This window comes from Ranitomeya variabilis, chromosome 2 (genome assembly GCF_051348905.1).
Source record: "Ranitomeya variabilis isolate aRanVar5 chromosome 2, aRanVar5.hap1, whole genome shotgun sequence".
Classification (NCBI taxonomy): Eukaryota; Metazoa; Chordata; class Amphibia; order Anura; family Dendrobatidae; genus Ranitomeya; species Ranitomeya variabilis.
The window spans coordinates 57,521,247-57,547,130 of NC_135233.1; the positions used below are offsets into that span (position 1 = coordinate 57,521,247).

General features: G+C 45.7%; 1 protein-coding gene across 6 annotated transcripts in view; it reads right to left on the minus strand.

Annotated features, from left to right (window-relative positions):
* The window catches only part of FSHR (follicle stimulating hormone receptor), a 489,167-nt gene that overhangs the window by 175,457 nt on the left and 287,826 nt on the right, over nucleotides 1-25,884 (minus strand). For 5 of the 6 annotated variants that reach the window (XM_077282458.1, XM_077282455.1, XM_077282454.1 and 2 more), the window contains 3 exons: nucleotides 25,354-25,431; nucleotides 219-287; nucleotides 51-125 (listed from right to left, as the gene is read on the minus strand). In XM_077282458.1, the coding sequence (XP_077138573.1) occupies nucleotides 51-125; nucleotides 219-287; nucleotides 25,354-25,431 (222 nt within the window). The remainder of the gene's footprint in view (nucleotides 1-50; nucleotides 126-218; nucleotides 288-25,353; nucleotides 25,432-25,884) is intronic. The other variant, XM_077282456.1, reaches the window with a different exon arrangement.

Genomic DNA, 25,884 nt, shown 5'->3' on the forward strand with positions numbered 1-25,884 from the left:
AAGATTTCAGAAATGTAATTTAAACTTCATCAAGGCGAGATATAACTTACAATACTTCAGGTCCACTGGCTCCATGGAAAACAAGATCTGGTAATGTAGTTAGTCTCTGATTGCCGCTTAGGAATCTGATAGAAAGAAACAAGAAAAAAAAAAAAAAAGAAATAACTAAAAGTAAAAGATAGGAACAAGCACACGATAAACTTGTTTAATAAACTCACAGTTGATGCAAAACTGTGCCGTTGAAAGCATAGTTTTCTATCTCTTCAATATCATTCTGTACAAGCCGCCTGGAAGAAAAATAAGCATAAAATATATGTCGCTGATCATCCAGCTGTACCAGTTATGTCGAAAGAGTACAACCAAAATCAATGAACCAATAAACTTTGTACTAATCCAACTAATAATATACCGTATATACTCGAGTATAAGCTAACCCGAGTATAAGCCGAGACCCCTAATTTTGCCACAAAAACTGGGAAAACTTATTGACTCGAGTATAAGCCTAGTAAAATTGATTGAGACATCAGTAGGTTAAATGTTTTTGAATATCCATATTCAATCAGGAGCCCCATATAATGCTCCATAAAGTTCATGATGGGCCCCATAAGATGCTCCATACAAAAATATGCCCCATATGAAGCTGCACAAAGGTTAATAATGGCCCCGTAGGAGGCTCCATATTAAAATATGCACCATATAATGCTGCACAAAGGTTAATGATGGCCCCATAAGATGCTCCACAGAATAATATCCCTGTATGCTGCTGCTGCGATAAAAAAAAAATATGACATACTCACCTCTCGTTCCTGGGGGTCTCGTGCCGTGTCCTGAGCAGGTGGGGACACTGGCGAGCTATGGGGGCCAGGTGCAAGGGTCGCCGCTGGCTCAGGACACTGACACTTGCAATATTCAGCTGTCCCCGTTCCACCGCGGCGCACCGCTGTGTCTTCCGGCTCGCTGCAGTGACTGTTCAGGCAGAGGGCACGCACTAACCATGTAATCGTGCCCTCTGACCTGAACGTCACAGCCAGAGGACGCGGAAGACACAGAGCGGTGGTGGAACGGGGACAGGTGAATATCACGTGGCCCACCCTCCCCATCATACTCACTCCCACCTGACGCGTCTCTGCACGTCCCTGCTTCTCCGATGGTCTCCAGCGTGCGCCGGCAGCTTGTTCCTGTGTTCAGCGGTCACATGGTAATGCTTATTAAAGTAATGAATATGCGCTCCACGCCTATGGGAGTGGAGGCGCGTCCATATTCATTACTCTAATGAGCGATACCATGTGACCGCTGAACACAGGAAGATCTGCAGGCGACAGAGACCATATGAGAAAGAGGGACATGCAGAGATGCATCAGGTGGGGGCGAATATGATGTGACAGCCACCACTCCTGCCGCTCCCCCTCCCCCACCAACCCCCTGGGACAATGACTCGAGTATAAGCTGAGAGAGGCACTTTCAGCTTAAAAAAATGGGCTGAAAATCTCAGCTTATACTCAAGTATATACGGTATGTTCTGTTACAATACCATGTCTGTGAATACCCAACTTTTCATAGCACTGTTCCCCACCTTCCGGCTCTTTGCTTGATAGGGATGAGGGGGTTGCCGATGTTCCAGCTTGATTGACAGTTCGGGCATGGTCACGCCACTAATCCAAACTGAGCACTCTCAGATGCTGCAAACAGAGGCAGCTTTGTGTCAGCAGCTTCAGAGGAATAGATTTTTTATGACAGTGGCAGGGATTTTGCGTGAACAATGCAGTGATCCAGCCCTTTTCAAAGCAGCTCTTACAAGACCTATAGAAAAGTGGTTGTAAGTGCTGCACTCCTTCCCTAAAATACCAATCACCTTAGACAAACTGGGTAGAAATGAAAAAAAAAAACTATAAATCCCTTTATTCTTGAAAATGAAGTAAATTGCAAAGTTGCTTGTTTTAACAAGCACTTTTCAAATATAACAGTTTATGGTGTTTAGTAAACCCCTTTAAAGAGAGTCTGTCAGAAGGATCAACTTTCCTAAGTTGCCTATATGAGCATGCAGATCATAGAAAGTTGAATAAAATGATAATTTGATATCTGCAATTTGATGAACGTTCCAGAATAAATCATATTTTTCTCAATATGTAAATGAGCTGGTAAGAGCTATGAAACCGGACACAGATATCCCTGAGAATCTGCCTACAGAGCTTCATATAAAGTAGAGGGGGTATATATTCAGATCTGGCTTATTAAGAGCACATGTGCTGGGGCAAGTGCGTAATTTCTTTCTAAATGCAATATTATTGAAGTGTATGCAGTTTAACATAGCAGTTGGACAAGGTAGGAAACAGGTATGCTATGCTAGGTATTCCAACAAACATGCTTCATGTTCAGTTTATTGCATTATTTATTTTCCATATCTCTTTTCTTCATCTATGTCCTAGTTGCTGCTTTCTTTCACATTTACCACCCTTTAAACATAATGTGTGCTCTCTCCACATCAGTCTCTCTCTCCTTCCCTTTCCCAAGTACAGCTCTGAAGCCCTGCTCACAATTGTTAAACATTCCAAACTATCCACTACAACCAACTATACACCACACAAAATGCTTACACAAATCACCGAACCACCTGATCCTTCTCTTTTTTTCCCTCTCCTAGTAATTGGCAATATATCCCACAAATATGTCCCTCCTTCCATTATGTGATGCTGTACCCCTGTTACAGCTAGGGGGCATTGCGTGTTCTCCTCAGAATGCGCACAGAGGCGTATTGAGGCCATGGGAATGCATGGCAGTCACAGGCATAACTGTGATGATGAGACAACGTCTGGCATTATTGTAAATGGCCGGTATGTGTTGCAGAGGAGAATCCTCTGCGCTGTAAGCTGATAATGTTGTTCTGGGACCTGTAGTCCCACAAGTATTGTTGTGTAGCTTTAAAGGGAGGCTTACAGGGTTAGTCGGAGAGCTGGGTGGGTCTGACTAACCACCCACACCTCCCACCTATGGGAGTGGTTACAAGTATATAATGTGACCATGGTGTGGTCACATGAGAGAGTGTATGGACCTGATTGGTCCCTGTTTAAGGTCCTGGAAGGCCTGTGTGTTGGACGATCCCAGATGGGTTCTGGGTATCCAATACTATATTGGTAGCAACCTCCGGGCAGGCTATATAGCCACTTGAATCTATACATTGTCCCAGTAAACGTTACTGATGAAGGTCCGACTGTGGGACCGAAACGTTTTCTGATTTGGGATAATAAACCTTTCATTTCTTCACACCACAAAGTTGAGTGCCGGGTTTTGTATCATTTGGACATCCAGAAGAGCACATGGCGAGGCCTTGGATCTGGTGCCCTGTGTGTTGGATGGTTCCAAATGGGGATGGACATCCTGAACAGAACACTGAGAGGCCATATGTGCAGAGTCTGTGAAGGCACTGAATTTGAGGGAGATATCGTCCATCTGAGGATCTGGACTGACGGGAGTGCACTGGTCACAGGGATGGTGACCCCAGTTTGGCAGCTTCCCCAGGAGAGAGCACTGAGAGGAGGTCAACATGTGGAGCAGGAGTGTTATGGTTCTCAATGGCAAGAGAACATAGCCCAGCAAACATAAGAACTAGCTCTTGGAAGGATGGAAACTAAACTGACCATGAACTAAACCTGCCGCACAACTAACAGTAGCCGCGTAGCGTAGCCTGCGTTTTATCCCTAGACGCCCAGCGCCGGCCGGAGGACTAACTAATCCTGGCAGAGGAAAATATAGTCCTGGCTCACCTCTAGAGAAATTTCCCCGAAAGGCAGACAGAGGCCCCCACAAATATTGGCGGTGATTTTAGATGAAATGACAAACGTAGTATGAAAATAGGTTTAGCAAAATTGAGGTCCGCTTACTAGATAGCAGGAAGACAGAAAGGGCACTTTCATGGTCAGCTGAAAACCCTATCAAAACGCCATCCTGAAATGACTTTAAGACTCCAGTATTAACTCATAACATCAGAGTGGCAATTTCAGATCACAAGAGCTTTCCAGACACAGAAACGAAACTACAGCTGTGAACTGGAACAAAATGCAAAAACAAACAAGGACTAAAGTCCAACTTAGCTGGGAGTTGTCTAGCAGCAGGAACATGCACAGAAAGGCTTCTGATTACAATGTTGACCGGCATGGAAGTGACAGAGGAGCAAGGCTAAATAGCGACTCCCACATCCTGATGGAAACAGGTGAACAGCGAGGATGATGCACACCAGTTCAATTCCACCAGTGGCCACCGGGGGAGCCCAAAATCCAATTTCACAACACAGGAGCTCCAGGAAGGTAACCCAGAGTTGGAGGACCGTGTGTACTGACAAGGGTCAGTTAATGAACTGTGCGGTCACCCATGGTAAATGGACGGACTAAGGTCCAGAATGTTTAGTGACCGCAACTTAATGTCATGTTCTGATACAGTGTGTAATGGACTGTTCATGGTACGGTTTATGACTGTTTGCAATGCGATGATGCAATTTTCTCTGTTATGACCCCAATGGCAGAGGGTCTCAGAAATAATTACTAAGTCTGCAAACACAAAAAACCAGCTCATAGGGCAGTGGTAACTGAGCTGACCATATATCTAATCCTAGCACCACAAATAGCAGCAGCCGGGGAACGTGCCTACGTTGGTTCTAGACGTCTCGCGCCAGCCGGAGAACTAACTAACCCTAGAAGGGAAAAGAAAGACCTTTCTTGCCTCCAGAGAAAAGACCCCAAAAGTTGGATACAAGCCCCCAACAAATAATAACGGTGAGGTAAGAGGAAAAGACAAACGTAAGAATGAGCTAGGTATTTAGCAAAGAGAGGCCCACTAGCTAATAGCAGAATATAGTAAGATGACTTATATGGTCAGCAAAAACTGTTATGGTTCTCAATGGCAAGAGAACATAGCCCAGCAAACATAAGTACTAGCTCTTGGAAGGATGGAAACTAAACTGACCATGAACTAAACCTGCCGCACAACTAACAGTAGCCGGGTAGCGTTGCCTACGTTTTTTATCCCTAGACGCCCAGCGCCGGCCGGAGGACTAACTAATCCTGGCAGAGGAAAATATAGTCCTGGCTCACCTCTAGAGAAATTTCCCCGATAGGCAGACAGAGGCCCCCACATATATTGGCGGTGACTTTAGATGAAATGACAAACGTAGTATGAAAATAGGTTTAGCAAAATTGAGGTCCGCTTACTAGATAGCAGGAAGACAGAAAGGGCACTTTCATGGTCAGCTGAAAACCCTATCAAAATACCATCCTGAAATTACTTTAAGACTCTAGTATTAACTCATAACATCAGAGTGGCAATTTCAGATCACAAGAGCTTTCCAGACACAGAAACGAAACTACAGCTGTGAACTGGAACAAAATGCAAAAACAAACGAGGACTAAAGTCCAACTTAGCTGGGAGTTGTCTAGCAGCAGGAACATGCACAGAAAGGCTTCTGATTACAATGATGACCGGCATGGAAGTGACAGAGGAGCAAGGTTAAATAGCGACTCCCACATCCTGATGGAAACAGGTGAACAGAGGGGATGATGCACACCAGTTCAATTCCACCAGTGGCCACCGGGGGAGCCCAAAATCCAATTTCACAACAGTACCCCCCCTCAAGGAGGGGGCACCGAACCCTCACCAGAACCACCAGGGCGATCAGGATGAGCCCTATGAAAGGCACGGACCAGATCGGAGGCATGAACATCAGAGGCAGTCACCCAAGAATTATCCTCCTGACCGTATCCCTTCCATTTGACCAGATACTGGAGTTTCCGTCTGGAAACACGGGAGTCCAAGATTTTTTCCACAACGTACTCCAACTCGCCCTCAACCAACACCGGAGCAGGAGGCTCAACGGAAGGCACAACCGGTACCTCATACCTGCGCAACAATGACCGATGAAAAACATTATGAATAGAAAAAGATGCAGGGAGGTCCAAACGGAAGGACACAGGGTTAAGAATCTCCAATATCTTGTACGGGCCGATGAACCGAGGCTTAAACTTAGGAGAAGAAACCCTCATAGGGACAAAACGAGAAGACAACCACACCAAGTCCCCAACACAAAGCCGAGGACCAACCCGACGCCGGCGGTTGGCAAAAAGCTGAGTCTTCTCCTGGGACAACTTCAAATTGTCCACTACCTGCCCCCAAATCTGATGCAACCTCTCCACCACAGCATCCACTCCAGGACAATCCGAAGATTCCACCTGACCAGAAGAAAATCGAGGATGAAACCCCGAATTACAGAAAAAAGGAGACACCAAGGTGGCAGAGCTGGCCCGATTATTGAGGGCAAACTCCGCTAAAGGCAAAAAAGCAACCCAATCATCCTGATCTGCAGACACAAAACACCTCAAATATGTCTAAAAGGTCTGATTCATCCGCTCGGTCTGGCCATTAGTCTGAGGATGGAAAGCAGATGAGAAAGACAAATCTATGCCCATCCTAGCACAGAATGCTCGCCAAAATCTAGACACGAATTGGGTTCCTCTGTCAGAAACGATATTCTCCGGAATACCATGCAAACGGACCACATTTTGAAAAAACAGAGGAACCAACTCGGAAGAAGAAGGCAACTTAGGCAGGGGAACCAAATGGACCATCTTAGAGAAACGGTCACACACCACCCAGATGACAGACATCTTCTGAGAAACAGGAAGATCCGAAATAAAATCCATCGAGATGTGCGTCCAGGGCCTCTTCGGGATAGGCAAGGGCAACAACAATCCACTAGCCCGAGAACAACAAGGCTTGGCCCGAGCACAAACGTCACAAGACTGCACAAAGCCTCGCACATCTCGAGACAGGGAAGGCCACCAGAAGGACCTTGCCACCAAATCCCTGGTACCAAAAATTCCAGGATGACCTGTCAACGCAGAAGAATGAACCTCAGAAATGACTTTACTGGTCCAATCATCAGGAACAAACAGTCTACCAGGTGGGCAACAATCAGGTCTATCCGCCTGAAACTCCTGCAAGGCCCGCCGCAGATCTGGAGAAACGGCAGACAATATCACTCCATCCTTAAGGATACCTGTAGGTTCAGAGTTACCAGGGGAGTCAGGCTCAAAACTCCTAGAAAGGGCATCCGCCTTAACATTCTTAGAACCCGGCAGGTAGGACACCACAAAATTAAACCGAGAGAAAAACAACGACCAGCGCGCCTGTCTTGGATTCAGGCGTCTGGCGGACTCAAGATAAATTAGATTTTTGTGGTCAGTCAATACCACCACCTGATGTCTAGCCCCCTCAAGCCAATGACGCCACTCCTCAAAAGCCCACTTCATGGCCAAAAGCTCCCGATTCCCAACATCATAATTCCGCTCGGCGGGCGAAAATTTACGCGAGAAAAAGGCACAAGGTCTCATCACGGAACAATCGGAACTTCTCTGCGACAAAACTGCCCCAGCTCCGATTTCAGAAGCGTCGACCTCAACCTGAAAAGGAAGAGCAACATCAGGCTGACGCAACACAGGGGCGGAAGAAAAGCGGCGCTTAAGCTCCCGAAAGGCCTCCACAGCAGCAGGGGACCAATCAGCAACATCAGCACCCTTCTTAGTCAGATCAGTCAATGGTTTAACAACATCAGAAAAACCAGCAATAAATCGACGATAAAAGTTAGCAAAGCCCAAAAATTTCTGAAGACTCTTAAGAGAAGAGGGTTGCGTCCAATCACAAATAGCCTGAACCTTGACAGGATCCATCTCGATGGAAGAGGGGGAAAAAATATATCCCAAAAAGGAAATCTTTTGAACCCCAAAAACGCACTTAGAACCCTTCACACACAAGGAATTAGACCGCAAAACCTGAAAAACCCTCCTGACCTGCTGGACATGAGAGTCCCAGTCATCCGAAAAAATCAAAATATCATCCAGATACACAATCAAAAATTTATCCAAATAATCACGGAAAATGTCATGCATAAAGGACTGAAAGACTGAAGGGGCATTTGAAAGACCAAAAGGCATCACCAAATACTCAAAGTGGCCCTCGGGCGTATTAAATGCGGTCTTCCACTCATCCCCCTGCTTAATTCGCACCAAATTATACGCCCCACGGAGATCTATCTTAGAGAACCACTTGGCCCCCTCTATGCGAGCAAACAAATCAGTCAGCAGTGGCAACGGATATTGATATCCAACCGTGATTTTATTCAAAAGCCGATAATCAATACACGGTCTCAAAGAGCCATCTTTCTTAGCCACAAAGAAAAAACCGGCTCCTAAGGGAGATGACGAAGGACGAATATGTCCCTTTTCCAAGGACTCCTTTATATATTCTCGCATAGCAGCATGTTCAGGCACAGACAGATTAAATAAACGACCCTTAGGGTATTTACTACCCGGAATCAAATCTATGGCACAACGCACTCCCGGTGCGGAGGTAATGAACCAAGCTTAGGTTCTTCAAAAACGTCACGATATTCAGTCAAGAATTCAGGAATCTCAGAGGGAATAGATGATGAAATGGAAACCACAGGTACGTCCCCATGCGTCCCCTTACAACCCCAGCTTAACACAGACATAGCTTTCCAGTCAAGGACTGGGTTATGAGATTGCAGCCATGGCAATCCAAGCACCAACACATCATGTAGGTTATACAGCACAAGAAAGCGAATAATCTCCTGATGATCCGGATTTATCCGCATAGTTACTTGTGTCCAGTATTGTGGTTTATTACTAGCCAATGGGGTGGAGTCAATCCCCTTCAGGGGTATAGGAGTTTCAAGAGGCTCCAAATCATACCCACAGCGTTTGGCAAAGGACCAATCCATAAGACTCAAAGCGGCGCCAGAGTCGACATAGGCATCCGCGGTAATAGATGATAAAGAACAAATCAGGGTTACAGATAGAATAAACTTAGACTGTAAAGTGCCAATTGAAACAGACCTATCAAGCTTCTTAGTACGCTTAGAGCATGCTGATATAACATGAGTTGAATCACCGCAATAGAAGCACAACCCATTTTTTCGTCTTAAATTCTGCCGTTCACTTCTGGACAGAATTCTATCACATTGCATATTCTCTGGCGTCTTCTCAGTAGACACCGCCAAATGGTGCACAGGTTTGCGCTCCCGCAGACGCCTATCGATCTGGATAGCCATTGTCATGGACTCATTCAGACCCTCAGGCACAGGGAACCCCACCATAACATCCTTAATGGCATCAGAGAGACCCTCTCTGAAATTCGCCGCCAGGGCGCACTCATTCCACTGAGTAAGCACAGCCCATTTACGGAATTTCTGGCAGTATATTTCAGCTTCGTCTTGCCCCTGAGATAGGGACATCAAGGCCTTTTCCGCCTGAAGCTCTAACTGAGGTTCCTCATAAAGCAACCCCAAGGCCAGAAAAAACGCATCCACATTGAGCAACGCAGGATCCCCTGGAGCCAATGCAAAAGCCCAATCCTGAGGGTCGCCCCGGATCAAGGAAATCACAATCCTGACCTGCTGAGCAGGATCTCCAGCAGAGCGAGATTTCAGGGACAAAAACAACTTGCAATTATTTTTGAAATTTTGAAAGCAAGATCTATTCCCCGAGAAAAATTCAGGCAAAGGAATTCTAGGTTCAGATATAGGAACATGAACAACAAAATCTTGTAAATTTTGAACTTTCGTGGTGAGATTATTCAAACCTGCAGCTAAACTCTGAATATCCATTTTAAACAGGTGAACACAGAGCCATTCCAGGATTAGAAGGAGAGAGAGAGAGAGAAAGGCTGCAATATAGGCAGACTTGCAAGAAATTCAATTACAAGCACACTCAGAACTGAAGGGAAGGGAAAAAAAAAAAAAATCTTCAGCAGACTTCTCTTTTCTCTCCTTTCTCTGTCAATTAATTTAACCCTTTTTGGGCCGGTCAAACTGTTTTGGTTCTCAATGGCAAGAGAACATAGCCCAGCAAACATAAGAACTAGCTCTTGGAAGGATGGAAACTAAACTGACCATGAACTAAACCTGCCGCACAACTAACAGTAGCCGGGTAGCGTTGCCTACGTTTTTTATCCCTAGACGCCCAGCGCCGGCCGGAGGACTAACTAATCCTGGCAGAGGAAAATATAGTCCTGGCTCACCTCTAGAGAAATTTCCCCGATAGGCAGACAGAGGCCCCCACATATATTGGCGGTGATTTTAGATGAAATGACAAACGTACTATGAAAATAGGTTTAGCAAAATTGAGGTCCGCTTACTAGATAGCAGGAAGACAGAAAGGGCACTTTCATGGTCAGCTGAAAACCCTATCAAAATACCATCCTGAAATTACTTTAAGACTCTAGTATTAACTCATAACATCAGAGTGGCAATTTCAGATCACAAGAGCTTTCCAGACACAGAAACGAAACTACAGCTGTGAACTGGAACAAAATGCAAAAACAAACGAGGACTAAAGTCCAACTTAGCTGGGAGTTGTCTAGCAGCAGGAACATGCACAGAAAGGCTTCTGATTACAATGATGACCGGCATGGAAGTGACAGAGGAGCAAGGTTAAATAGCGACTCCCACATCCTGATGGAAACAGGTGAACAGAGGGGATGATGCACACCAGTTCAATTCCACCAGTGGCCACCGGGGGAGCCCAAAATCCAATTTCACAACAAAAAACCCTATCAAAATATCCACGCTGGATATTCAAGAACCCCCGAACCGTCTAACGGCCCGGGGGGAGAACACCAGCCCCCTAGAGCTTCCAGCAAGGTCAGGAATCACATTTAGTACAAGCTGGACAAAAATGAGAGCAAGCAAATAACCAAAAAACAAAGAAGCAAACTTAGCTTAATTTTGCACGAACCAGGACCAGCAGACAGGAGCAAACAGAAAGGATCTGATTACAACGATGCCAGGCACTGGACTAAGGATCCAGGAAGCTTATATAGCAACACCCCTGGACTAACGACCCAGGTGGGTGCCAAACTGAGGAAAGACAATCCCAGAGTCATATCACTAGTAACCACAAGAGGGAGCCAAAAAGTCTAATTCACAACATTTCTCACACCTATGTATCTGTATGACATCCGTATAACATCCGTATGACATGCGTATGGCTTTACATTTCTCATTGATTTTCCCCATTGAATTTAATGGCCTAATGTGCTGAAATGAGGAAAATGTGTGCGGATTTCTTGCAAGCTACACTGATGGTCCGTGTGGTGTCCGATTTTTTCTCACATCCATAGACTTGCATTGGCGAGACTCAAGCTATATTCACATACAATCGCAGCATGCTGCAATTTCACACGCATGATGAATATGTCCGAGAAAAAAATTGGTGATGGGAGCTGCCCCATAGATTAACTCCTTCCCGACCTTTGACATGGCGTATGCATCATGAAAACCTGTGCCAATCCGACCTGTGACGCAGCATATTCGTCATGGTCGGATCGCATCCCTGCAGGCCGGGTGAAAGGGTTAACTCCAATTTCACCCGATCTGCAGGGACACGGGGAGTGGTACTACAGCCCAGGGGGGTGGCTTCGCCCCCCCGTTGCTACGACTGCTCTGATTGGCTGTTGAAAGTGAAACAGCCAATAAGAGCAATATGTAATATTTCACCTATGAAAATTGGTGAAATATTACAATCCAGCCATGGCCGTTGCTGCAATAGCATCGGCCATGGCTGGAGACCCCGATCTGGCCCCCCCACCGACTGACGGCGGTGATCTGCAGCCGCCGTCAGTGTTCTGTACCCCTCCGTCCGGTCCTAAGCGCCTTCCTATCCTCTCTGACCCTCCCCCGTCCTCCCCTCTGCCCCCCGCTGTCCGATCGCACCCCCCATACTTACCTAGTCCCAGTGTCCCTCCCAGTGTCCTCGGTCTTCTCGCATGGGCGCCGCCATTTTGGAGAATAGCGGGCGCATGCGCAGTGCGCCCGCCGAATCTGCCGGCCGGCAGATTCGTTCCCTGTACATTTTGATCGCTGTGATAGGTTCTATCACAGCGATCAAAATAAAAAAAATAGTAAATAAACCCCCCTTTATCACCCCCATGGGTAGGGACAATAATAAAATACAGAAAATATATTTATTTTTGTTTTTCCACTAGGGTTAGGGGTAAGGTTAGGGTTAGGGTGGCAATTAGGGTTAGGGTTGCACTTAGGGTTAACGTTGCACTTAGGGTTAGGGTTGCACTTAGGGTTGCACTTAGGTTTAGGGTTGCACTTAGGGATAGGGTTGCACTTAGGGTTGCACTTAGAATTAGGGCTTCACTTAGGGTTAGGGTTGCACTTAGGGTTAGCATTGCACTTAGGGTTGCACTTAGGGTCAGGGTTGCACTTAGGGATAGGGTTGCACTTAGGGTTGCACTTAGGGATAGGGTTGCACTTAGGGTTAGGGTTGCACTTAGGGTTGCACTTAGGGCTAGGGTTGCACTTAGGACTAGGGTTGCACTTAGGGCTAGGGTTGCACTTAGGGCTAGGGTTGTACTTAGGGTTAGGGTTGCACTTAGGGATAGGGTTGCACTTAGGGATAGGGTTGCACTTAGGGTTGCACTTAGGGCTAGGGTTGCACTTAGGGCTAGGGTTGCACTTAGGGTTAGGGTTGCACTTAGAGATAGGCTTGCACTTAGGGTTAGGGTTGCACTTAGGGCTAGGGTAGCACTTAGGGCTAGGGTTGCACTAAGGGCTAGGGTTAGAATTAGGGATAGGGTTAAAATTAGGGTTAGGGTTAGAATTAGGGTTAGGGTTGCAATTAGGGTTAGGATTACAATTAGGGTTAGGGTTAGAATTAGGGCTAGGGTTGGAATTAGGGTTAGAAATAGGCGATATGCACATGGTGAGGATTTGGCTGTGGATCTGCAGCAGATTGGTCGTTGCGGATTCGTAGCAGTTTTCCATCATGTTTACAGTACCACATAAACCTATGGAAAACCAAATCCGCTGTGCCCATGGTGCTGAAAATACAGCGCAGAAACGCTGCGTTGTATTTTCCGCAGAATGTCAATTCTTTGAGCGGATTCCACAGCGTTTTACACCTGCTCCATAATAGGAATCCGCAGGTGAAATCCACACAAAAAAACACTGGAAATCCGCAGTAAATCCGCAGGTAAAGCGCAATGTGTTTTACCTGCAGATTTTTCAAAAACGGTGCAGAAAAATCCACACACAAATCCGCAACGTGGGCACATAGCCTTAGGGTTAGGGTTGGAATTAGAGTTAGGGTTGGAATTAGGGTTAAGACTAGGGTTAGGGGTGTGTTGGGGTTAGGGTTGTGGTTAGGGTTGGGATTAGGTTTAGGGGTGTGTTGGGGTTAGTGTTGGAGTTAGAATTGAGGGGTTTCCACTGTTTAGGCACATCAGGGGGTCGACATGGCGCCACCATTGATTCCAGCCAATCTTGCGTTGAAAAAGTCAACTGGTGCTCTCTCCCTTCCGAGCCCCGACGTATGCCCAAACAGTGGTTTACCCCCACATATGGGGTACCAGCGTACTCAGGAGAAACTGGACAACAACTTTTGGGGTCCAATTTCTCCTGTAACCCTTAGGAAAATAAAAAATTGCGGGCTAAAAATTATTTTTGAGGAAAGAAAAATGATTTTTTCTTTTCACGGCTCTGCGTTATAAACTTCTGTGAAGCACTTGGGGGTTCCAAGTGCTCACCACACATCTAGATAAGTTCCTTTGGGAGTCTAGTTTCCAAAATAGGGTCACTTGTGGGGGGTTTCTCCTTTTTAGGCACATGAGGGGCTCTGCAAATGCAACGTGACGCCCGCAGAGCATTCCATCAAAGTCTGCATTTCAAAACGTCACTACTTCACTTCCGATCCCCGACGTACGCCTAAACAGTGGTTTACCCCATCATATGGGGTATCAGCGTACTCAGGACAAACTGGAAAACAACATTTGGGGTCTAATTTCTCCTGTTACCCTTGGGAAAATAAAACATTCCGGGCTAAAAAAATCATTTTTGAGGAAAGAAAAATTATTCAAGGCTCTGCGTTATAAACTTCTGTGAAGCACCTGGGGGTTTAAAGTGCTCACTATTCATCTAGCTAAGTTCCTTGGGGGGTCTAGTTTCCAAAATGGGGTCAATTGTGGGGGAGCTCCAATGTTTAGGCTCACTGGGGCTCTCCAAACGCGACATGGTGTCCGCTAACGATTGGAGCTAATTTTCCATTCAAAAAGACAAATGGCGTGCCTTCCCTTCCGAGCCTTGCCGTGCACCCAAAACAGTGGTTTACCCCCACATATAAGGTATCGGCGTACTCAGGAGAAATTGCACAACACAATTTAGGATCCATTTTATCCTGTTGCCCATGTGAAAATGAAAAACTTGAGGCTAAAAGAAATATTTTGTGAAAAAAAGTACTTTTTCATTTTTACGGATCAATTTGTGAAGCACCTGAGGGTTTAAAGTGCTCACTTTGCATCTAGATAAGTTCCTTGGGGGGTCTAGTTTCCAAAATGGGGTCAATTGTGGGGGAGCTCCAATGTTTAGGCACACAGGGGCTCTCCAAACACGACATGGTGTCCGCTAACAATAGAGATAATTTTTCATTCAAAAAGTCAAATGGCGCTCCTTCCCTTCCGAGCCTTACCATGTGCCCAAACAGTGGTTTACCCCCACATGTGAGGTATCGGCGTACTCAGTAGAAATTGCCCAACAAATTGTAGGACCCATTTTATCCTGTTGCCCATGTGAAAATGAAAGAATTGAGGCAAAAAAATTTTTTGTGAAAAAAAAGTACTTTTTCATTTTTACGGATCAATTTGTGAAGCACCTGGGGTTTAACGTGCTCACTATGCATCTAGATAAGTTCCTTGGGGCGTCTAGTTTCCAAAATGGGGTCACTTGTGGGGGAGCTCCAATGTTTAGGCACACAGGGGCTCTCCAAACGCGACATGGTGTCCGCTAAAGATTTGAGCCAATTTTTCATTCAAAAAGTCAAATGGCGCTCCTTCCCTTCCGAGCCCTGCCGTGTACCCAAACAGTAGTTTACCCCCACATATGAGGTATCAGCGTACTGAGAACAAATTGGACAACAACTTTCGTGGTCCAGTTTCTCCTTTTACCCTTGGGAAAAAAAAATTGTTGCTAAAAAATTATTTCTGTGACTAAAATGTTCATTTTTTCCTTCCATGTTGCTTCTGCTGCTGTGAAACACCTGAAGGGTTAGTAAACTTCTTGAATGTGGTTTTGAGCACCTTGAAGGGTGCAGTTTTTAGAATGGTGACACTTTTGGGTATTTTCAGCCATATAGAACCCTCAAACTGACTTCAAATGTGAGGTGGTCCCTAAAAAAACTGGTTTTGTAAATGTTGTTGTAAAAATGAGAAATCACTGGTCAAACGTTGAAGCGTTCCTGAGTTATTACCTCATAAAGGGACACTGGTCAGAATTGCAAAAAATCGCCAGGTAATTAAGGTCAAAATAGGCTGGGTCATGAAGGGGTTAACAGTGGTCCGAGTGCTATGCGATTTTTTCTCACATAGCACTCGTCCGTATCCTACGCTAGTGTGACCCCGGCCTTAGTGTGCAACAAACTCCCCTATGTCCATGACTGCTTCTTTTTTAATTTCCTCAACCTACTTGCTCTCACTGATACTGTTGGGCTACAATTTTCTCATACCACTATATGTGACCGCAGACAAGGCGGAGATGTTGGGCTGCTACTTTCATCACAATGTGCTTTCCAGGTTATCCCCTGGGTACCCTCACTTATGTTTCCCTCCTTTGATCCTTTGAGTCCACACTGTTAGACTATTCAAATTGTTCTCCCTGTGAGTGGCAATTATGTATCACCCTCCAGACAAAGCCAACCACTTCCTGGATCACTTTGCCACTTGGCTTCCATACTTTCTATCCTGAAACATTCTCACTCTCATCTTTTGGGATTTTTAACATCCCAATTGATAATCTGCTCTCCCCAGCCGGTACTCATCTTCTTTCTTTAACCTCCTCTCTTGGCCTTTCACAGTTTGCTAACTCTCCTACACATGAAGATCGGTATACTCGGGACCTGGTCTTCTCCCGCTCTCTGACCACAGCCTTCTTTCCTTCTCTGTCAAAAACTGTCTTCCTTCTCAGGACACCCCCACTTACCATACATACAGAGATCTACATGCCAACAATATCCAGCAGCTCAAGAACAATCTATAGTCATCTTTAGCTCTAATCTCCTCCCTTTGCTATTCATACTCTGCATTGTCAGCATAGAAATTCATCCACTTCAAGTTCAGCTTTCCTTCTAGCTAAACAAGCCTACTTCAGTACACTCACCACGCTATCCGACAATCCAAAACGATGCTTCAAAACTTTCCACTGCTTCCTGAGCCCTGAAGTACAGACGCCCATCACCAACCATAGCACTGACTATCGTGACACTTATTTCTTAGAAAAAAATCAACCAAGCAACCTGCACCAGTGACCCTATTCCCACGCATATCCTCTGGTCTCTCTCCCCAGCTGTCACTGCCCACCTAACTAAAATATTTAACCTCTCTCTTTCTACTGATATCTTTCCCTCTTCATTCAAACATGTCATCATAATCCATTTAATAAAAAAAAAATCCCTTAACCAGGTCTCCACTGGCAACTACAGACCTGTCTCTTATCTCCCCTTCAGCTTTAAACTCCTGGAACACTTGGTTCACTCTCACCTATGTCTCAGCTAACTATATTCTAGACACTTTACAATTCAGATTCCACTTTTCCATTTTACTGAAACAGCCCTTACTAAAGTATCTAACGATCTACTATCAGCTCTCTAACATCATGTAATCATATCCTCCCTTTCTCTATCTGAAACTGAAACTTTCCATAATGAAACTTCTCATGTTTCCACCCTCTGCTAATCTACCTATATTTGATATTACAATTGCCTTGGGTGGTTCAATCCTAACTCCCAAGCAGCACGATTGCTGTTTTGGATCATATTTGAAACAGAACCTTTATTCCCTATATCCAATCACTCACTTGCTCATGTTACCTACATTTTACACACATCTCCAGAAACTGACCTTTCTCACCTTTGAAACAGCAAAAACTCTTACTGTCGCTCTTTTAATTTCTCGTCTGGATTACTGCAATGCTCTTCTGATTGGTCTCCCTCTAACCAAACTCTCTCCTCTTGAATCCACCCTGAATGTGACAGGTTGGGTCATATTTTTGTCCAACCACTACGCCGATGCCTCCACCTTGTGCCAGTCATTGCCTGGTTACCCATTAGCTATAGAATACAATATAAACTTAGCACTCTCACACACAAAGCTCTGTACAGTTTTGCACTACCCTATATTTCCTTTCTCATCTCTGTCTATCACCCTAACCATGCTCTCTGTTCTGCAATTGAACTAAACTTAATATCCACCATAAGTCAAACTTCCAAGACATCTCTCATGCTGCGCAACTTTTCTGGAATGCAGTACCCCAGACAATACAAATAGTGCCTAGCCCCCATATTTTTTAAGCGTGCTTCCAAAACACATCTCTTTAGACAGCCCTATCACCTCACTTCACTAATCTAACTCTTCCCTGTTCCATCTTTCTAAGCTCTCCTCAGAATCTGGTCCTTCTTGTTCATCTGTCTCCAAAATTCTCCATGCACCCAATAGCACTGGTGACTATACTTAGATGGATACCGGCTGGTGACTGGCTCATGCAGCATTATTTGAAATGCCATATTTATGGCTGGACTAAACATGACAAGCACTTTTTACCTTTTGTGTCCCTCTATTTTCTTATAGATGTAATCTTGTGAGAGTGCTCACTCCTCTAGTAACTGTTAAACTATGTGTTACTTTGTATTGTTATTATTGTTTGTACATGTCCCTGTTTAATTGTAAAGTGTTATATGTTGGCGTTATATAAAAAAATATTATTATTATTATTACCAGTGAGAGGCATGTAGTGACTTCAGTCTGCTCTCCTCATCTACATGTCATTAATTTAAAATGAGCTCTGGAGGCAGATTCTCAGAGAGATCTATGTCCGGCACATAGATCTTAACAGCTCATTTACATATTAAGAAAAATGTTGATTTTTCAGGAATAAAACATCGGATTGTAAATATCAAGATATCGTTTTATTCAGCTTTCCATGTCTTGCATGTCCTTGTAAATGACTTAAGAAAGTTGGTCCTACTGACATTCCCTTTAAATAATTGCAACTCTTAAAATACAGCAATGTTCTTCCTAAGGTCATGTTCCCACAAATAAAGAAACTGCATTTTATGTTTTCCATAGATGTCTGTGCAAAAATGTGCAATATAAAACCATATTGTGTATTATGCTTTTCATTGTGTTTTTTATGAATTTACACTTTTAGGTGATTTTTTTAGGCTTTTACTTTGAATAATTATTTATCTTAGGGATTCTGCAATTCCACGCTTATAAAGACAATGGAAATTCTATACCAAAATTGTCACGGGGAGACTAGGTGGGTGAGAGCTAATAACCCGGGCCCCTGCAATTTCCCTGAGACTAGGGAAATGCTGACTGACCCTCTACCTGAAGTTTACACTGATGGTGTGCATGTTCAGGCCTCGAACCTCACCCTGCCTACTGTTACAACCCTAAGCTGAAAACCTCAGCCCTCCACCCAGTGAATGTAATACACCAATACCCACAGTTAGCACAGACAAGGATAAAGGAAAATATACACCACGTCGCAGTCACTCAGGAATACACTATAAATGTGCAGGGCAAAATAAACACAAATATAGGAAGGAGTAAATAAGACAAAGGAAAATACACCACCAGCAACGATACTCCAACAACCAGCTCTCCACTCCAGACCGAGATAACAACGCAAGACAGAAGCTATAAACAGCGATGCCCAATGATCCGGAGAACTATTTAAAGGCCATGGGCATGGCCCAGCTTCCAATCCGAGGATCAGGTAAATTAACCCTGGAACAGCTGGACAAAACCTAGCCGACGCCAAGGAGCAAATAGTGGTCAAAAGCGGAATTACCGCTGTCTGTCGAACGACCTGGTCTGAACAGCGTCCGACATGACAGTACCCCGCCTTCTACGAGGGACCCCAGGGCCCTCACGGCTTATAGGACCCGGCTTGTCTGAATGGCGACGATGAAAAAACCTGACCAGCCGATCAGCATGAATATCCGAGGCTGGTACCGAGGACCTCTCCTCAGGCCCATAACCACGCCAGTGTCCCAAGTACTGTAAAGTACGACGCACTGCACGAGAGTCAACCACCTTGGAGACTTCAAACTCCAAATTACCATCCACCAAGACTGGAGGTGGCATAGGCACCGCATCCACAGAACCCACCACCTTCTTTAGAAGAGACCTGTGGAACACGTTGTATATCTTATACACTGTAGGGAGCTCCAATCGGTATGCTACTGGGTTAATGACGGCGGTGACCCTAAATGGACCAATAAACCGTGGACCCAATTTAAGGGATGGTATTTTGAGTCTTTTTTTTTGTGGATAACCACACCCAGTCATCCACACTCAGGTCCGGGCCTGGCACACGCCTACTGTCAGCCACACGTTTGTACCTAGCACCCACACTCAACAGGCGCTGTTTAACTCTCCTCCAGACTGATGATAATTGTGTTCCTAACTGATCCTCCTCCAGAACGCCGGAAGAGCCCCTCTGACTCAAGGTACAAAATTGAGGATGTAGCCCATAAACACAAAAAAATGGAGACTCCCCAGACGACTCCTGGCAGTGATTATTGATGGCAAACTCAGCCAAAGGAAGAAAGGTAGACCACTCCTCCTGGTTATCAGAGACAAAGCAGCGTAAGTACTGTTCCAAATTTTGGTTCATACGCTCAGTCTGACCATTTGACTGAGGATGGAACGCCGAAGAATGAGACAACTTAATCCCCAGCCGTGAGCAAAACGCTCTCCAAAATTTTGCCACAAACTGAGACTCCCTATCAGACACGATGTCAGATGGAACCCCATGAAGTCTGACCACCTCCTGCACAAATACCTCAGCCAGAGTCTTAGCATTAGGCAACGAAGGCAAAGGCACAAAGTGCGACATTTTTGAAAACCGATCAACAATCACCAAGATGACCGTGTTCCCAGCTGATGAGGGCAAATCAGTGATGAAATCCATGGAGATTTCCGTCCATGGCTTACTAGGTACTTCAAGAGGAAGTAGTGTGCCAACAGGACGGGAGCGGGGCGTCTTAGCCCTAGTGCACGTGGTACAAGCTGACACGTATGAGACCACATCCTGTCGGATCTTGGGCCACCAAAACCGACGTGACACCAACTCCAAGGTACCTCTAACCCCTGGGTCGCCAGCCAGGACAGCATCATGATGCTCCGCCAAAACCTTTAGGAGGAGATGAAGCGGTACAAAAGATTTGTTGAAGGGAAGCTCATATGGTACCTCCTCCTGAGCCTCGGCAATCTCAGCCTCAACCTCGGTAGTGAGAGCCGAAACCACAACACCCTTTTGGAGGATGGGTACTGGATCCTCCCGAGGTTCACCCCCCGGAAAACACCTGGACAGAGCATCCGCCTTAGTGTTTTTAGACCCCGGTCTGTAAGTGACAACAAAATTGAACCGCGTGAAAAACAATGCCCAGCGAGCCTGCCTGGGGGACAGACGCTTGGCTGACTCCAAATACAGCAGATTCTTATGATCGGTAATAACAGTAATCTGATGTACCGACCCCTCCAAGAAGTGTCGCCATTCCTCAAAGGCCAACTTGATTGCCAACAACTCCCTGTTGCCGATATCGTAGTTACGTTTGGCGGACGACAGTTTCTTGGAGAAATAGGCGCACGGACGCAAACCACTCAAAGATGAGCCTTGAGTTAGTACCGCCCCCACACCAACCTCAGACGCATCAACTTCCACCACAAAGGGTTTTGATACGTCTGGCTGCACAAGAATGGGGGCTGAAACAAAACCGTCTGGCTGCACAAGAATGGGGGCTGAAACAAAACTGTTCTTAAGAAATTCAAATGCGCGCACAGCAGCCTCAGGCCAAACGGAGAAATTGGTACCCTTTTTAGTCATGTCAGTTAGCGGTTTAGCAATGATGGAAAAATCCTTGATACATTTCCTATAGTAGTTAGAAAACCCAAGGAACCGCTGAAGTGCTTTCAGGTTATCAGGACGTTCCCAATGCAGCACCGCTTGCACCTTAGCGGCGTCCATTTTAAAACCAGAAGCGGACACAATATAACCCAAGAAAGGCAACTCTTGAACAGAAAATACACATTTTTCAAGTTTAGCATACAGCTTATTCTCTCTGAGAAGCTGTAACACCTGCCTGACATGATCTATATGAGCATCACGGTCGCAAGAATATATGAGGATGTCATCTAGGTACACGATAACGAATTTCCCCAAAACATGCGAGAACACATCATTGATGAAATGTTGGAACACTGCAGGTGCGTTAGTCAACCCAAAAGGCATCACCAAATTTTAAAAATGACCCTCAGGGGTATTAAAAGCCATCTTCCACTCATCACTAGTGTTGAGCGATACCGTCCGATACTTGAAAGTATCGGTATCGGAAAGTATCGGCCGATACCGGCAAAGTATCGGATCCAATCCGATACCGATACCCGATACCAATACAAGTCAATGGGACTCAAGTATCGGACGGTATTCCTGATGGTTCCCAGGGTCTGAAGGAGAGGAAACTCTCCTTCAGGCCCTGGGAACCATATTAATGTGTAAAATAAAGAATTAAAATAAAAAATATTGCTATACTCACCTGTCCGACGCAGCCGGGACCTCAGCGAGGGAACCGGCAGCGTTGTTTGTTTAAAATTCGCGCTTTTACTTGGTTACGTGAAGTCCCGGCTTGTGATTGGTCAGGGCGCCATGTTGCCGGGACGCGGACCAATCACAGCAAGCCGTGACGAAATTACGTCACGGCTTGCTGTGATTGGTCCGCGTCCCAGCAACATGGCCGCCATTAACCAATCACAAGCCGTGACGTCACGGGAGGCTGGACACGCGCGTATTTTAAAAAGCGTATTTTGAAAAGCGCGCGTGTCCAGCCTCCAGTGACGTCCCGGCTTATGATTGGTCACGGCGCCATGTTGCCGGGACGCGGACCAATCACAGCAAGCCGTGACGAAATTACGTCACGGCTTGCTGTGATTGGTCCGCGTCCCAGCAACATGGCCGCCATTAACCAATCACAAGCCGTGACGTCACGGGAGGCTGGACACGCGCGTATTTTAAAAAGCGCGCGTGTCCAGCCTCCAGTGACGTCCCGGCTTGTGATTGGTTAATGGCGGCCATGTTGCCAGGACGTCACTGGAGGCTGGACACGCGCGCTTTTCAAAATACGCGCATGTCCAGCCTCCCGTGACGTCCCGGCTTGTGATTGGTTAATGGCGGCCATGTTGCCGGGACGTCACTGGAGGCTGGACACGCGCGCTTTTCAAAATACGCGCATGTCCAGCCTCCCGTGACGTCACGGCTTGTGATTGGTTAATGGCGGCCATGTTGCCGGGACGCGGACCAATCACAGCAAGCCGTGACGTAATTTCGTCACGGCTTGCTGTGATTGGTCCGCGTCCCGGCAACATGGCCGCCCTGACCAATCACAAGCCGGGACTTCACGTAACCAAGTAAAAGCGCGAAATTTAAACAAACAACGCTGCCGGTTCCCTCGCTGAGGTCCCGGCTGCGTCGGACAGGTGAGTATAGCGATATTTTTTATTTTAATTCTCTTTTTTACACATTATTACATTAATGTTGTTGCGATACCCGATACCACAAAAGTATCGGATCTCGGTATCGGAAATTCCGATACAGCAAGTATCGGCCGATACCCGATACTTGCAGTATCGGAATGCTCAACACTACTCATCACCTTGACGGACTCTTATGACGTTGTACGCCCCCTGAGGTCAAGCTTGGTAAACCACTTAGCACCCGCCACCTGGTTGAACAAATCTGGTATCAGTGGCATCGGGTATGGATCACGAACCGTAATCTGGTTCAACTCCCTGAAATCCAAACACGGGCGTAATCCGCCATCTTTCTTCTTCACGAAGAAGAACCCTGCTGCCACCGGGGAGGATGATGGCCTGATGTGCCCTTTGCTCAAGCTTTCAGCAATATAATCTTTTAACGCTTGTCTCTCTGGACCGGAGATGTTAAACATCCTTGCTTTAGGCAACTTGGCCCCTGGTTTAAACCTGATAGAACAGTCATAGGGACGATGTGGCGGCAACTCTGAGCAACCCTTTTCAGAGAACACATCCACAAAATCCAGAAGTGACTCCGGAACGCTTGAAGTCACCGCAGCCACACATGTAGCCAGGCAATTCTCCTGGCAGAACTCGCTCCACTGAATTATGTCCTGAGTTTTCCAGTCAATTACCGGGTTGTGCATGGACAACCAAGGAAAACCCCAAACCACCTGAGCAGGAAGATTCCCGAGCACCTTACATGTAACCCGCTCGGAATGTAGAACCCCAATGTAGAGTTTCACCTTAGCCACAAATTCAGTAATCTCCCCCTGAGAGAGAGGAGCAGCATTGATGGTGACCACATGGATAGGATGAGACAGTTTTTCAATCCTAAAACCTGCTGTGCGCGCAAACTCCTCATCAATGAGATTTGTGGCTGAATCACTATCCACTAAAACAGTAATTGGCAGCTCACTGCCAGCGATAAAAACCTTAGCAGGGAGCATGCATTGAGAAACCACCATGGAGGATATACATAAGCTCAGATTGGTCTCCTCCACACCATCTGAGCTTAGAAGTTTTCCGCCGTTGCGTTTTTCTTAGACAGCAGAGGAGAGATGTTAATAAAATGACCAATTTTACCACAGTAAAAACAAGCTCCCTGCTTCCTGATCTCTGGGGCTCGACGCTTTACATATGACACCCCTGTGATTTGCATAGGCTCCGTGGGCTCACCTGCAGCAACCTCACGTGAACCTAAACCTTCACCCACAGGCGGTGTCTCATGCTCCCCCTGACGCAGACGGCGATCAATGCGGACAACCAGACTCATAGCGGAATCTAGAGAAGCAGGAGTCTCGTACATCAGAAGGGCTTTTTTAACCCTTCCAGAAACCCCATGAATAAACTGACTCCGCAATGCTGGATCATTCCATTGGGTATCGATTGCCCAGCGGTGGAATTCAGAACAGTAATCCTCTGCTACACGCTCCCCCTGGCGAATGGAGCGTATCTTATTTTCTGCCAGAGCTATTCTGTCAGGTTCATCATAGATTTTCCCAAGAGAAGAAAAAAAACTCTCCACAGAGTCAAATGCAGCAGAACCAGATGGCAAAGAAAACGCCCATGCTTGGGGATCCCCGCTTAACAATGACAACACCAGGCCCACACGCTGAGCCTCATTACCCGAGGAGATCGGACACATACGGAAATATAGTTTGCAAGCTTCACGAAAAGAAACAAATTTACTGCGTTCCCCAGCAAATTTTTCAGGCAAAGGAAATTTAGGCTCAGCAACTCTTTCTGTCGCTCTAGCTTGCACATTAGATACTGCTAGTCCCTGTTGCTGTACTGCCCCCCTCAACTCCGTGACCTGTAGGGACAGCGCCTCCAACTGGCGGGTTATGGAAGTCATGGGATCCATGACAAAACACACACAAAAAAAAGAAACCCCTTTTTTTTTGTTGTTGTTGGGCCAATTATAATGTTACGGGGAGACTAGGTGGGTGAGAGCTAATAACCCAGGCCCCTGCAATTTCCCTCAGACTAGGGAAATGCTGACTGACCCTCTACCTGAAGTTTACACTGATGGTGTGCATGTTCAGGCCTCGAACCTCACCCTGCCTCCTGTTACAACCCTAAGCTGAAAACCTCAGCCCTCCACCCAGTGAAGGTAATACACCAATACCCACAGTTAGCACAGACAAGGATAAAGGAAAATATACACCACGCCGCAGTCACTCAGGAATACACTATAAATGTGCAGGGCAAAATAAACACAAATATAGGAAGGAGTAAATAAGACAAAGGAAAATACACCACCAGCAACGATACTCCAACAACCAGCTCTCCACTCCAGACCGAGATAACAACGCAAGACAGAAGCTATAATCGGCGACGCCCAATGATCCGGAGAACTATTTAAAGGCCATGGGCATGGCCTAGCTTCCAATCCGAGGATCAGGTAAATTAACCCTTGAACAGCTGGACAAAACCTAGCCAACGCCAATGAGCAAATAGTGGTCAAAAGCGGAATTATTACCGCTGTCTGTCGAACGACCTGGTCTGAACAGCGTCCGACATGACAAAAATATCCTGCGAACAGTGGCCAAATTAGATTCACTTTTCTATAACTGAAAATTGCAGCAGATCAAAGTAAATGCAAAGTAATATCTGCTGATTTTTCACAATGTGGCAACATGGCCTAAAGAGCCCCGGAGGGTAATCACTCTTAAATTTATTATACATGGACATACTTACAACCTGATGCTTTCCTGGCTGAGTCCAGCGAAGGCATTTTTTTCTATTTTCTTTATATTTATATTATCTTGTATATCACTATAAAAAAAAGTTACAAGTATAATAGTCTCCAGTAAGCACTGCATTACCTAAAAAGTGCACATCAGTATTACAGTGAGCTTCTGTTGATTGTAGCAACTTAATTTACTTTTACAAGAGGCACAGTGAAGTATGCTGAGACCCCAACCAATCACTAAAGTCAAAGAGACACCCATCAACAGAACATAGAGGTCCCCGAGTTGAGTTGAAAATAGCATTGCCATTTTGATCGAACTTGCACTTAGCTATTTTGGATTTATCAGCCTTCATGAACCATGGTTCTAAAGAAGTCTTGTTGTTTTGATATATTTTAGAATGTATGCAATAAAAGTCGTGTTTTTCAAGCTTTTTCAATGGTGTGCTTTTCAAGTGGTTTTGGACCCATTTTAATTTCTATGCTTTTTCTATAATCATAGTCTTATAGTGAAACATTTCATAGGATATGTTGTATTT